Genomic DNA, 14,786 nt, shown 5'->3' on the forward strand with positions numbered 1-14,786 from the left:
AAAAAAAAAAAAAAAAAAAAAAAAACCGCTGGCCAGTCTCACAGGGACCTAGGTTTGGTTCCTTGAACCCACATGGTAGCTCACAAGTACCTGTAATTCCAGTTCCAGGGGATCTGATAACCTCTTTTGGCCTGCACAGGTACCAGGCACATATGTGGTGCCCAGACATATATACAGGCTGAGTATCTATACATAAAGAAATATTTAAAAACAGCCAGGCAGTGGTGACATATGCTTTTAACCCCAGCACTCAGAGGAGGCAGAGGCAGGTGGATCTCTGAGTTCAAGGCCAGCCTGGTTTACAGAGTGATTTCTAGGCCAGCCAGGGCTGCACAGAGAAACTCTGTCTAGAAAAACTTCTCTTGTATCCACTCTTTCTCCCTCCCTTTCTGTGTCCTCACACATTAGCTAAGCTGGCTGAGCTCCAGGGATCATCAGCCTGTCTCTGCCAGCCCTTAGGTCACCGATGCTCACTGCTGCGCCAGGCCTTATAATGGGTGCTGGGATCTGACTCTGGTCCTCACGCTTGCATGGCAGGCGCCTTACCCACAAGCCATTTCTTTAGCACTCAGAATCACTTCTTAGAGGAAAGAGTAATGCCACAGTGTGCTTCCTTTGTATTTCAGTAACATTCACTTCCCTATAGAGTGTACTGGGCTATCTAGAACATGGTATTCTACTCTAGGCAAGAAAAAGCTCAACATTTCAGTAATAAATGGATAGAATCTTTTGAGTACAACAAATAATGAAACAGCTTCTTTGTAGACAAGTGTTTTCTGAGCAGGGTGGGGTGGCACGTGCCTGAAATCCCAACACTCTAGAGGCTGGGTAATGGGATTGCCGTCGGTTTGAAGTCAACTATGCTACACTAATGAGGGTGTGTGTGTGAACAAAAAGGCATTTTCAGTTTGTTTTGTCTAAGAAACGTTCATAAAGACTTGTAACAAATATCATTGAGAATTCATAAAATAAAAGTTCATTACTAAGAAATTCAAACAGTGAAAGGCCTTGGAGCAGGAGCTAAGCTAAAAATGGGCCTCTGAGATGGCTTGCTGCTAAATCTGATGACCTGAGTTTGGTCCCCAGGCCCCTTGTGGTAGAAAGAGAACAGGTTGCTGATGGCTGCCTTCTGACCTCCACAGTGGCACACGAGAGTACACTTGTGTATACACACAATAAATAACTGTAATCAACCTCGCTTGGGGATGATGGGGTTGTCGGAGTGGCTCAGACAGAACAGTGCTTATACAAGCACTATGACCTGGGCCTGATCCCCAGCACCCACACTGATACGTTAACTGGGCATGGTGATGTGCACTTGGTAACCCCGTTGCTGGGAAGGCGGAGATCCCTGGGGGCATTCTGGTAACTAGCCTAGATTAATCAGTGAGCCCCAGGTCCTAGTAAGAGATCCTGTCTCAAAATGGTGTACAGCTCCTGAGAAACAATGCCAGAGGTTAGCCTCTGTCCTTGCCCCCCCAACACAAAAGGAAAATATGATCTAATTTTATTAAGAAGCTTTTGATATTGGAATCCTTTTTTCTGTGTTTGTATGAGAGGTTGAACCCAGGGCTTCATTAGGGCTAAAGAGCTCTGCCACTAAAATATATTTCAAGTCCCACAAACATCTGCTCATTTCTTTTTTTCTTCCTTCCTTCCTTCCTTCCTTCCCTTTCCTTTGATTTGTTTGTTTGATTTTTGAGACAGGGTTTCTCTGTGTGGCCCTGGCTGACCTGGAACTAGCTTTGTAGACCAGACTAGCTTGGAACTCAGAAATCCATCTGCCTCTGTCTTCTGAGTGCTGGGTTCAAAGGCGCGCACTACCATTGCCTGGATACATCTACTCATTTCTTTAAAATATTGTTAAAGTGTATTCTTTAAAGATTTCCTAAGTGTATCTATTTTGATATTAATCCTTGCTACCCTTTTTGGTCCCCTCTTCCATTCCTTTTCAACCATTTCTTCCTCCCAATGAACCCCTTCTCTTTTAAACTCAGTTTAATCAGGGTTCCTTACATGAACGTGGGTACAGAGTTACTGACTAGAACATGGGCAAGGTAGCAGAGGCTATACCACCTCAAAAAAGCTCCCCCAACCCCTGCCCAGAAGCTGTCAGCAGCCTATAGATCCTCAACTAGGGGTGTGAAAGCCTTTTTTTTTTTTTTTTTTTTTGGTTTTTTTCGAGACAGGGTTTCTCTGTATAGCCCTGGCTGTCCTGGAACTCACTCTGGAGACCAGGCTGGCCTCGAACTCAGAAATCCGCCTGCCTCTGCCTCCCAAGTGCTGGGATTAAAGGCGTGCGCCACCACCGCCCGGCTGAAAGCCTTTTTTTTTTAACATTGATTTTTGCTTTAGTCTAATTTTTTGTTTTTTCTGAAGGAGACTCCTGGGAACTTTATTGCGTTTGTAACATTTATAAGAAACACATTTTCAGAAGTTGGGCTTTGCTATAACCTCAGAGCTTAGAAACCACCTCTAGGCTCTCAACTGACTCACAACCCAAAACGAAGCCTCAAACCCTTCCATGTGACTCAGCGATCCTCTCAGCACTTTAATGCTGTGAACATCAGTCTGTAGCAGAGGCAACTATGAAAAAGTACAACCGTTGTTCCTGCATGGCACCCTGTACCACAGCAAGCCCGGCTTATATTCCACCATCAAGTGGGGCTCGCCGGTCAGTTCACTTTGTGATGGATCCTTAAGAACATCCTCAAAACCAATGGTCTCATTGCTGCCCCTCAAAATATCCTGTGAGGGGTTTGAGCTGGGAAGAAGTGGGAGACGTTAAGGCTGCTACACTGCCTTGAACTCCATCTGTAACTTCAGGGGAGCAGACAGACCCTGCATGTCCCTCAGGGTGGAAAAGGTCATCTTGTCCTGGTTGAGCTGGACATTTTTTTTCTGATAATTCAAGAGGGTGACTGGGCAAAAGTTCATTTTTCACACAAGAAAACCCTTTCCGGAGAAGATCATGACTCTCGGAAGGCCCGCTGGCTGAGAGCTCCGTAACTGGAATACTGTCCTTCAGCTGCGACCCAAGGCCTCTGGCATTCGTTCATCCTGGAAACGGCTCTGGGAAAGCCTCTGAACCTGCTACAGTTCGCTGGCCAAAACTAGTCTATTTCTCTGTAGCTATAATGAAGTATCTGAGGCTGGGTCCCTTTTTTATAAAAATAAGTTTACTTAGGTCACAATTCTAGAAGCACAAAAGCACAACGTTGCTATCTGGCTTGTTCTTTGTAAAGGGCTTGTGGCGGCAGGAGATCAGTGGGCATTTGCAGAAGGAGGCATTTAGGATGCAAGAGGAAGCAGAAGAAAACCATGGGCAAAAACTCCTTCCTGCAAGGAAGGAGTTCATCCCCAAATCTCCCATTTAACTCCTAGAGACCCGACCACTACTCAACACAGACGAGTCCAACCCCAAGTTCCCAAGTTCAGGGGGAATAATCTATGCATGAACTCGGCCAAGGTTGAGGAGGAACTCGGAGAAGCCACAGCCAGCATGTGAAAGGCCTCCATTTTACCCACAGCTACCATGGAGTCAAGCCACAGCCACGGGGATGGTCACAGACCAATGACTTGAACATTCTGTAATGGGTAACTGGCGAAAAGCATTAAGGACTTACTTCAGTATGATAGAGGGCATTGGGATTTCAAAGAACTGCTCTCGAATGGGCACAAAGGGCAAGAGACCGGTGAAGAACAGGCCGAGGATGAGCAGAACCCGCTGTAGGCTGAAGAGTATAGGAATATCTGAGTTCTAGAACACAAACAAGATTATGTGTTACGTTAAAAAGCATGGTCGTTTTATAAATCCCAGAATGTGTTTCCCAGGTTATATGCTGACAAGCATCCTATGAGACAGGGTTTCTCTGTGTAGCCCTGGCTGTCCTGGAACTCACTCTGTAGACCAGGCTGGCCTCGAACTCAGAAATCCGCCTGCCTCTGCCTCCCAAGTGCTGGGACTATAGGCGTGCGCCACCACCGCCTGGCAAGCCTGGTTTCTTATAGCAATTATTTGTGGGATTTTGTTTGTTTGTTTGTCTTTTTTGAGACATGGTCTATGAACTCCAAATTTGAGTTGGCCTCAAACTCAAGACATCTGCCTGCCTGTCTCTTGCGCACTGAAATTAAAGGCGTACGTCCCATGCTTAGCTTTTTGTGTATGTGAATGTTGTGCTTCTGCCCACTGTTCTGCATGGCTATGATGTTGCACTCTGGAGAGGCACAGCCCCAGAGACTTTGTCATAGGATTGCTTCTCACTGCTGATAAACCCTTCCTGCCACTATTACATAGCCTGATGATTCCTGGGCATCAGCCCGCCCTATTGGGTACATTTCCTGCAGATCAACATGAAGATGAACTTTTATGATTTAATGCTGTTTAGATGAATTAATGACTTTATAGAATTCTTTATTTGGTTCAAATAATTTTAGGAAGGAGTTTAAGGAGATGGTTTTAGTTGTTTTGCCAGAAAGATATAATAAAGTTAGAATCAAGAATAGAATGGGGGCTGGAGAGATGGCTCAGCGGTTAAGAGCACTGACTGCCCTTCCCGAGGTCCTGAGTTCAAATCCCAGCAAACACATGGTGGCTCACAACCATTTGTAATGAGATCTTCTGGTGTGTCTGAAGACAGCTACAGTGTACTTAAATATACTAATAAATAAATAAATCTTTAAAAAAAAGAGACTAGAATGTACCCCCCTCCTCAAATAATAGTAAGTAAAGGCTGCATAATAAGGAATACAATGAGCTTTCATAAATTTCACTAAGAAGAGAAACAGGCTTGGGACAGGTTTGTGATCAAGAAAAAACATTCTTTCTAGGTTGGGTCCAAGGATGACGCCATAGATGTGCACTATGATAAGGTCAGGCCATGTGAAACTGATGCTTTGAACTTAAAATGAGCTTATGGAATGAAACACTGCTTTGAACTTACTATCAACATCCCCCTGTAACTCCCCTTTTGTGTAGCATTTTATCTATGAGGTAATTTTATAAAGAACTTTTGTCTAAGAAGGTACAAAAAGACTGAGAGGAGAAATAAAAGTGTGGCTGTTGGGGCTCTGCTGCATCCACCAAATGTCTGTCTGTCTGTCTGTTTACATGTATGTACATGCATACATGTGTGTATGTAAGTATGCTTGTGCACTTGTGAAATTGATGAGACAGGTGGTCGAGCCAGTGTGTGTGTGTCCCGCGGTGCAGAGGGGATCGAGCCAGTGTGTGTGTGTCCCGCGGTGCAGAGGGGGTCGAGCCAGTGTGTGTGTGTCCCGCGGTGCAGAGGGGGTCGAGCCAGTGTGTGTGTGTCCCGCGGTGCAGAGTCAACACCTTCCTCAGCTGCTGATTCTGTCTCAGAGCCCGAGACCCTGCTGCAGCTGCCGTTGCACTTTAGGCTTTTTCCTGTCTTTTAATTCTTTAACTGGCAGAGAAAACGAACCCACTCAACCCCCCAGACTGTATCATAACCAATGGAAGGTGCTAGAAGAGGTCTGTCATCTCTATGGGCAACTTCTGGTTGGTTCCTTCTATTCATATGTGAGCTATGACAGGAATAGAGTCTGCAAACCCCTGTTGTCATGACTCACACAAACAGAGCCAGCATCCTTGGCTGGTCATGTCCAAAGCTTACCTCTTTGTAACACTTGTCTACAATCTCAGAGTTGGCGTTGCCCCATACCGTCAGGTGTTCTCGTTTATATTGCTTCACCAGTTCGGAGACCTGTGTGTGAAAATTAAAATTTTATCCATATGCCTTTATGTAAATCTACCTGTATTGCTTTATGTTAAAAATGGGTTACAACTCACTCTGTAGAGCAAGCTGACCTGATCTGCCAAAAAGTAGTTTAAAATTGTGGGACAACTGGTAACCAAATTGAGATTATGTATGAAATACAAAATTATTTACATCTACCACTCTAAAACGAGTTTAATTGAATATGACTCCTTAGTAATTTGACATAAGCCAACCACAAATGACTTAAAACAGGTAGTCAATTATAGAAACGTTTGGATGAATGGAGCCTAAGAGAGCTTGTTTTTATCCCATGACCAGGATAAGCCAACTCACTCTGAAAACAGGCCACAGCAGTTTCCCTGTGACCTTTACAGGGCATTAGACAAGGCTGAACGCAGTATCTAGTTCCCTTGATCACTATCTGTCAGCCTTGTTTAGGTTTTGCAGTCAGAAGGCTGATCTGCAGAATATCACATTTCCTCTACTCAGTGTCAGCCACGCTGACCTTCCCAAGGCAATCAATGCCCACGCACCTTCTTAATCAGCACATCGTTGTTCACTTTGATGTCGATGTTAATGGGGGTCTCTGGAAAGGCCTCAAATACTTCCTTCAGCAAGGGGATTCGGGTATCTTTTCCTTCACACTTGCTTGCTGGGAAAGCAAGATGTTTTTAAATGGTGACTTTCATTCTTAAAGCATAATTCTTACTTTTTCAGTGTTAATTTATACCACACGTTCATTATAGGACAGTGACAAAATGAGGCAAAGTATAAAGGGAAGAAAAAAGCCACGGAGATGCATCTCCTCAGACCTGTCATCAAGAGCACTGGATGACTTTCTTTTTTCCCCTGTGCATTTTTGACATAGTTACAATACAGTATGCCCTATAGTTTTTACCGATACTTTTATATCCATAAAATATTTTCATGTTATGCATTTGTAATTGTGATTTTATTTATTTGCTCATTTATTTATAGACAAAATTTCTCTGTGTAGCTGGCCATACTGGAACTCACTCTGTAGAACAAGCTGACCTTGAACTCTGAGATCCGCCTACCTCTGCGGATCCTAAGTGCTAGGATTAAAGGCATCAAGTGTACCACCACTGGAAAACTTTCAAGATAAGTAGAGTCATAGGAAGACTGATATCTATGTCCAGATTTCTTAGTGGTAACACCTTACAAAAGCATATACACGTCACACCCAAAATACGGACACTGATACAATCCATTTGATATTTTCTCATGGTCTTGTTTCTTGCCTTTTGTTTTTATGCTGCTTGGGACAAATTCAGGGCCTCACATATTACAGGTGGTACTCTGCCACTGATGTTTTAAATTTCCTATTTTTGGGTTTTGAGACAGTATCTAATGTAGCTCACTGTGGCCTTGAATTCACTCCTGAGGGGAGAGCTGGCCTTAAATGGCTGATCCTCCTGCTGTGTGTTAGGATTACATACACACTTGACATCAGTCATCCTGCCATTAATGATATTATGAGGAGTTTTGAAGGTTATTCATTTATTTGAGATAGAGTCTCATCCTATAGTTCTGTCTAGGAACTCTCTATGTAGACCAAACTGGCCTCAAACTCAAGATCTCTGCCTGCTTCTGTGATCCCTACTGCTGGGGTTAGAGGTGTGTGCCACCATGACCGGCTACTTATTTTAACCATTCATTAGTTGACATTATTTTACTAAGAGGTTATCACTGAAGTTTTCAGAGACTTGAGGATAATTTCCAGGCAAAACAGGGACACTAATCCAATAATGTGTTATTTAAAAATCGTAGCAGAATTTTCGCAGGCAGTTGTACTGGCATGAATCTGGAGTGATGGCACCAGGCTTTGAAAGAGCCTTTTGTCAGGGATTGTTATCTGAGATTTTACAAGGTTATTCTTCTGAAGGATTCTCAGAGCCTTTGCATAACTTAGCCTCGAGACATGCCTGGCAAACCAGGAAATTTTTTTGTTTGTTTGTTTTTCAAGACAGGGTTTCTCTGTGTTGTCCTGGCTGTCCTAGTACTCACTCTGTAGAGCAGGCTGGCCTCGAACTCAGAAATCCGCCTGCCTCTGCCTCCCAAGTGCTGGGATTAAAGGCGTGCGCCACCACAGCCCGGCTAAACCAGGAAATCTTATGGGCTGAGAACCACTTAGGTGATGGGTCTTTCAAGACAGAACCCTAGATCTGGTAAGAAGTTTGGGTATGTGGAACTTGACTTGCTAAAGGCGCCCTTTCATGTAACAACAACAAGTGCCTCTAGGGAGCTGTCAGGGCTCAGTCCTGGAGAGGCTGACCCCTCTGCTGCTGAAAAGCCTACATCCATCCTGCGTTGGCTCCCGGCATTTGGTGCCCGTTGTCATGGGACTCAGAGAAAAGGGGGACGTGGACAGTACAGGACTATTGGTAAGATCGCTCGGGATAAGAAAGACTCCGGGATTTGGCAAGGTCGTGAGCTGCAGTGTGTGCAAACACAAAGAATTAATAAAGGGAAAACCATCTCCCTGGTAGGAAAAAAGGGAAGGAGATCTTCCCGGTGGAGATAGGGGAAGTGTTTAATCAAGGGAAAAGGATTTTCCTGGCAGAAAAGGGGAAAGCATTTAATCAAGGCCTACAAATAGAAAGGCTCAAGAAACAAAAAATAAAGGGAGAGAAAAAAAGCCTCTTCCCTGTAGGAGGAGGAAGGAAAATGGCTCTTCCCAGGAGGAGGAGGAAGGAAAAAAGGAACTGGGGGCAGCTTGGGCTCAGTGGTCCCAGAGCTGGGGGCTGCCGGCCACTCTTCCAGCCAAGGGCCCCCCAGCACAGCATGCAACACCTGACTTCCCAAGAACTCATTCTTGGGAAGGGCTCCTATGCTGTAGCATGAGATAACATGGCTGGCCCAGAACCTAGAACTCCCTTGTTATGTGTTTGCTTGATTGTTGTTTAAATGTTTTTTGTTTTTCCCTCAAATGGGAAAGAGGGAAAATATCCACGTCACACCCAAAATACGGACACTGATACAATCCATTGATATTTTCTCATGGTCTTGTTCTGACTGTCTAGGAACTCTCTATGTAGACCAAACTGCACATTTGTAGAAATGAGCAAGTGCTTCTTAAAGCACGGAAAGGAAGGTTAAACATTAATGATGGCAAGTATACTAAAAGGCATTGGATTGTGGAAAAAACAAAAACCAAAAACTGCCATTGAGTCAGCCTGTATACTGCAAGGATGCTTAACATTAGAAGAGAAACCAGCAAAGGTGTTGCGATGGGGCCTGCTGTTATGGTCATGTTTCTATGGAAGACCAAAAGTTATGGACACCATCAACAGCTTGGTTCCCTGCTATGCTGGGAAAGCACAGGTAAAGCGACCAAGCATCCATATCAGGCCCACATTCCCAATCCTCCAGTCAACACAGGAGTAAGATGGGGAGGTGTGAGTATCCTTGTGATGGTTACTGCATCTTCTGGGCTAGCTGATCCTTATCACCACCAAGGACCTGCTAAGCCTATAGATGAGAGTAAGGAAATGATAAGTTATGATGTGAGAGCACAAGGACAACTTTTCAAGCGTTGTTATCTACAGTTCATACTACTCAAGACCTTCTTTTTTGTTGTTGTTGTTGTTTTTTGTGTTTTTTTTTTTTTTTTTTTTTTTTTTTTTTTTTTTTTTTTTTGGTTTTTTGAGACAGGGTTTCTCTGTGTAGCCCTGGCTGTCCTAGAACTCACTCTGTAGACCAGGCTGGCCTCGAACTCAGAAATCCTCCTGCCTCTGCCTCCCAAGTACTGGGATTAAAGGCGTGTGCCACCACAGCCCGGCCATATATATATATATATTTTCTTATATGCTCCATGCATTTGGTTTTCAGGAACAGGAGATCAATACTACTAGTTCCATACATCCACCACTTAGTGAGATGTGTGTTACCAACAAGGAACTGAATACACTGGCAGCAATGTCCAGGGCTTGTTACTATCTCCCATGGAGAAGCCACTGATTGGACCCCTTCATGGTTTCACTCAATTCTCAGAATTGAGATGGCAGTACAGTTCCCACAGAAATCTGTTCTACCCTTAATGTTAATTCAATGACATGGAATTGGATGTCAAGTCCTCTGTTAAGATTTAGCAATTCAGTTCAAACACATTTGTAGAAATGAGCAAGTGCTTCTTAAAGCACGGAAAGGAAGGTTAAACATTAATGATAGCAAGTATACTTTATCTTTTAGATTAAATCAGAGTCAACCCTTTATAGCATGTGTGCCATTACCTTATCTGTTACGCAAAGGACCTGTACAATGGCACCCTAATAATTACAGTATCACTTGTGAACACTGTACGCTTTATGCCTGTGTTAATTCTAGTATTCCTTAAACATCACTTCTGAAAGGTTACACATTCTCAGAGCAAGGCCAGCAGTCTGGATACCGATAGGCTGTTGAGGCCATGGTAAGACTCAGCCATGACTCTAGTGCACGGCTCACTGAAAGTATGAAGAAGAACTCGTCAGATGACTGCACTGGTGATTGCTCTAGTTATGGGAATGATTGCACTAACTGCCACTGCTGCTGTAGCTAGACTGGCACTGATTTTATTAGAGACTGGCATAGTCATTCTACAGAACTTTGGACTCAACAGAATAAAACAGATAGTGCGATAGTTAAATGTGATAGCTGATTTGAGACAAGCAGGGATATGGATGGGAGATTCAGTTGGAGATACTGAGGGAACAAAATGTAAGTGTGACTGGAATGTTATATCTTGCTGTATAACAACATATAAAGGTTAATGATAACCAATGGGTCACCCTAAGTATTCTCAAGTGATTTATGACTTACAGCGAGAAGTGAAGGAAACTTTCTCAAAAGGCTGTCTGGTGTGACAGGAAAGGATGCTGTGGAAGGCCTTGCAGATGCTTTGGCCTCATTTAATCATGGGCATTGTTTTAAAAGATTTCTTGTTCTAGTGAAACTGTGTGAGTGGAGTGTGTAAAGGTATTTGCTGCCAAGCCTGACAATTATTTCCCAGGATACACAAGACAGAGGCAAAGGATTGAGGCCCACGTTATCTCCATATACAGACATGACCACCTACCCCAGTCTCCACAATAAATACATGGAATAAATAAATAAAGTCCCTGAGAACAAAGCTAAGAGATACAACACAGATCTAAGACATCAAATAGTAAGAAACCAATTATTGAATGAATAGCTGGAGTCAGCTATGATGAAGGTATATAACTCCTGAGCTTTTTAGTCATGAACTTAAGTTCATCGGTGAGTTCATTTTGTATTTGCTGCTTTAAAAAAATCTTGCCGGGCTGTGGTGGTGCATGCCTTTAATCTCAGCACTTGGGAGGCAGAGGCAGGTAGATTTCTGAGTTCAAGGCCAGTCTACCCTGCCTGGCCAAAACTTTGAATAGTCTAAAATCAAATATGAGTTAAATGCAATACAGAGAAAAGTTTTTCATTTTTGTTTTTATTCTTGAGCTAGGTAGCCCAACCCTTTAATCCCCAGCACCCAAGGAGACAGAAGCAATTGGTTCTCAGTGAATTTGAAGCCAGCCTGGTCTATACTGTAAAACCTTATCTCAAAAGAGAAAAAAAAAACTTAAAAAAATTTGTCTGAAATCTGAGTACCTGCCATTCTTTTTTTTTTCTTTGGTTTTTCAAGACAGGGTTTCTCTGTGTAACCCTAGCTGCCCTGGAACTCACTCTGTAGACCAGGCTAGCCTCGAACTCAGAAATCTGCCTGCCTCTGCCTCTGCCTCCCAAGTGCTGGGATCAAAGGTGTGTGCCACCACTACCTCGCTTTTATTTATTTATTTGTTTGATTTTTCGCCTGCCATTATTTTTCAACAGTAGTCAGGCAACCGCTCAGCGGGAGGTGAGGACCCTCTGTGAGCACTGGCCAGGTAAGGTGGAAACAGTGTCAAGTTCTAGCTAGGTCATTTACTCATGTGACCTCGATCAAGTTAATCTCCTCCATGACTTCAGTTTCCTTCTCTGTAAGGGAAGACGGGGCTAGCTGGCTTCAGAGATCTCTCCACATTTATAAGTTTAAAGTTTTATGAGAAGATATAAAATTAAGAAAAAAAGAAAGGATTTTTTTTCTTTTTGGAAACAGGGTCTCATGTAACTCAGGCTGGCATTTATGATCGTCCTGTCCTTCCCAACCTGACACCAAACTGGGATTATAAAGGCCTGTACCTCATGTTCAGTTTATTCAGTGCTGGGCAAGTGTTCTACAGGCTGAGCAAAATTCCTAATCCCAAAGATTTTTTTTTCTTTAACGTTTGTGGAGTTTTGGCAGGTATGATGGTCCACACCTTTAATCCCAGTACTCCAGAGGCAGAAGCTTGTAGAATTCTGTGAATTTGAGATCAGCCTGGCCTATACAGTGAGTTCTATGTCAGATGATGATGATGATGATGATGATAATGTTGCTGATGTTGCTGAGGATGAGGGTGTTGATGATGATGATGATAATAGCAGAGCTTCAGAACTGCTAGGCGAGTCCTCTACACTGAGCCTCTTGGAAGGACATGGATCTCTCTCTCCTTTTGAGGTGAGGTCGCAGTAACCTGGCAGGCTGACCTGGAACTTGTTTTCTCGCCTAGCCAGGGCTTGACCCTGAGATCTTCCTGCCGAGCCCACTGTGTTGCAGATGCACCTAGAAACTTACATCTTAATCTTCATAAATCCAATCTAGTATTGACAGAGGCTCAGGACATTTAATATAAATTATAGAATGACAAGAGCATTTCCTCAAACCAATGTAGATTGAGGATACTTAAATGAAGACAAATCAAACTTATGTTTGATTGAAACATACCTTACAAAGAGGTGACTTTTCATTTTTATTCTATTATTATTTTTATTCTATTTTATCTGTATGTCTGTGTGTCTATGTGCACATGTGTATGAGTGCTGGAGGGGGCCAGAAAAGGCATCATATCCCCTGAAGCTAGAGGCAGACTGTGAGTCAACCAATATGAGCAAATGGAAGCCAAACTCAGTTCCCCTGGGAGGAACAGGAAGCAGTCTTAAGCACTAAGCTCTCTCTCTCCCAGCCCTTTATTTTTATTTTCTGAGACAAGGTCTCATTGTGGTCCTAGCTGGCCTGGTACTCAAAAGAGATCTGCCAGCTTCAGCCTCACAAGTGCTGGGATTAAAGGTATCGATCACCACGCCTAGGAACTTTCAAGGTTTTTTTTTTTTTCCTCCTGATTTTATTTATCTTTCTTTTGCTCTCTGAGCTCACCCTGCCTTTGGTGTTTAAGCTAAAGAGTATTTTAAAGTGTATTTTACGCAATAATTGTGTATGCCCGAGTGTGCACTACATTCGTGCAGGAGCCGTTGGATGTTGGGGGAGGGAGCACAAGCCTCTGGAATTGAGGTTGTAAGCAGTCATGTGGGCCTTGACAATGAATCCAGGCTCTCTGTAAGATTATTAAGAGCTCTTAACTGCTGAGCCATCTCTCCAGCTCCAACTTTTGCGATTTTTGGGAAAGACTCTCACTTTGCATTCCAATCTGGCTATGTACTTGTGACTCACCTGCCTCAGTCTCCAGTGCTGGGATTATGGGTATGAACCACCATACCTGGCCTTCAGCTCCAACACAACAGGTGCTTTAGCACTAAGCCCTGTGCCCAGCTCTGTACTGGCTAATTTAAAATCTATCTCATGTGGTACTCACAGTATTTTAAAAATGGATATGAATAAATCCCTTGAGGCCTAGGAGATGGCTCAGAGCTCAGAGGCTATACCCTGCATGGTGAAAGGAGAGAATCGACTCCCACAAGTTATCTTCTGGTCTCTGCATGCATACCATGACAAACTACACACACACACACACACACACACACACACACACACACACTCAAAAGAAAGAAAGAAAGAGGGCTAGAGGGATGGCTCAGCGGTTAAGAGCACTGACTGCTATTCTGAAGGTCCTGAGTTCAAATCCCAGCAACCACATGGTGGCTCACAACCATCCATAATGAGATCTGATGCCCTCTTCTGGAGTGTCTGAAGACAACTATAGTGTACTTACATATAATAATAAATTATTCTTTAAAAAACAAACAAACAAAGAAAAAAGAAAAAAAGAAAGAAAGAACTGGCAGGGTGACTGACAGCCTATACATGGCAGAAATACCTTCAAATTCTATGACTGACGAGGCTTAATGTTCACAGTATAAGCTACTCAGAAGCTAGGCCTGGTGGAGCAGAGAGGAAATGAAGCTCTTTGGTTTGAGGCCAGCCTTGGCTACATGGTGAGTCCCAGGTCAGTCTAGGCTGCAGAGCAGGACTGTAGCTGTGGGCTGGCAAGGGCTGTGGGTAAAGGCAATGACCACCAAGGCTGATGACCTGAGTTTGAACCCCAGAACCTACATGGTGTGAGGAGAGCACCGAACATCTCCACGAGGCCCTTTCTATTTATTTATTTCTCCTTTATTATATTTATAATGGACGACTACTATAAATAGTTTGGCAATGCTACCAAACTTCAGACATTAGGAGTGTAAAAAAAAGGAAGAAAAGAAAAGAAGGGAGAAGTACAAAGCACTCAGGTGTGGTGGCTTGTTTCTCTAACCCTCAGCACTCTGAAGGCTGAGGAAGGAGGAGGCTGTGAGCTACAGGCCGGTGTGAGGTACACAGTGAGTCCAAGGCCACCTGAGATATAGACTGAGACTATCTCAAGACACACACCCTGCTCCCCACCCCCACCAAAGCATAAAGGATCTCCAGGAAACTAAATCCATATAATTATTACTGTATTCAGGCTTCAGTTAGTTGTCGAGTGAACTTAAGCACAGTTAAGTCTTTGAGCCAATCGGTCTCTCAGAATCAGATAGCCATTAATCAAGGTTTTAGATCTGTAGGTCAGAGGTTAGGTCCCAGGGCGATACTATTAGCAAAAAACTACTGTGATTCTCAGCATAAGGGAATACACTTTCATGTCGGTGTTTAAACCATAAAAAAGAAATGTTACCTCTCTGAAATGGGACATCCAGTTTGCAAAGGTAAGGTGGGAGCTCCTTTAAAAGATACGATAA

The 14,786-nt window shown here is 43.5% G+C and overlaps 1 protein-coding gene and 1 pseudogene across 2 annotated transcripts in view; both read right to left on the minus strand.

The window, feature by feature from the left end:
• Nucleotides 1-14,786, minus strand: part of Gdpd1 (glycerophosphodiester phosphodiesterase domain containing 1) — a 36,284-nt gene that overhangs the window by 5,884 nt on the left and 15,614 nt on the right. For both annotated transcript variants that reach the window (XM_031351127.1, XM_031351128.1), the window contains exons 4-7: nucleotides 14,723-14,768; nucleotides 6,275-6,393; nucleotides 5,637-5,726; nucleotides 3,627-3,760 (exon numbers count right to left, since the gene is read on the minus strand). In XM_031351127.1, the coding sequence (XP_031206987.1) occupies nucleotides 3,627-3,760; nucleotides 5,637-5,726; nucleotides 6,275-6,393; nucleotides 14,723-14,768 (389 nt within the window). The remainder of the gene's footprint in view (nucleotides 1-3,626; nucleotides 3,761-5,636; nucleotides 5,727-6,274; nucleotides 6,394-14,722; nucleotides 14,769-14,786) is intronic.
• On the minus strand, nucleotides 2,290-3,052 carry LOC116077144 (annotated as a pseudogene).

This window comes from Mastomys coucha, unplaced genomic scaffold (assembly GCF_008632895.1).
Source record: "Mastomys coucha isolate ucsf_1 unplaced genomic scaffold, UCSF_Mcou_1 pScaffold5, whole genome shotgun sequence".
Classification (NCBI taxonomy): domain Eukaryota; kingdom Metazoa; phylum Chordata; class Mammalia; order Rodentia; family Muridae; genus Mastomys; species Mastomys coucha.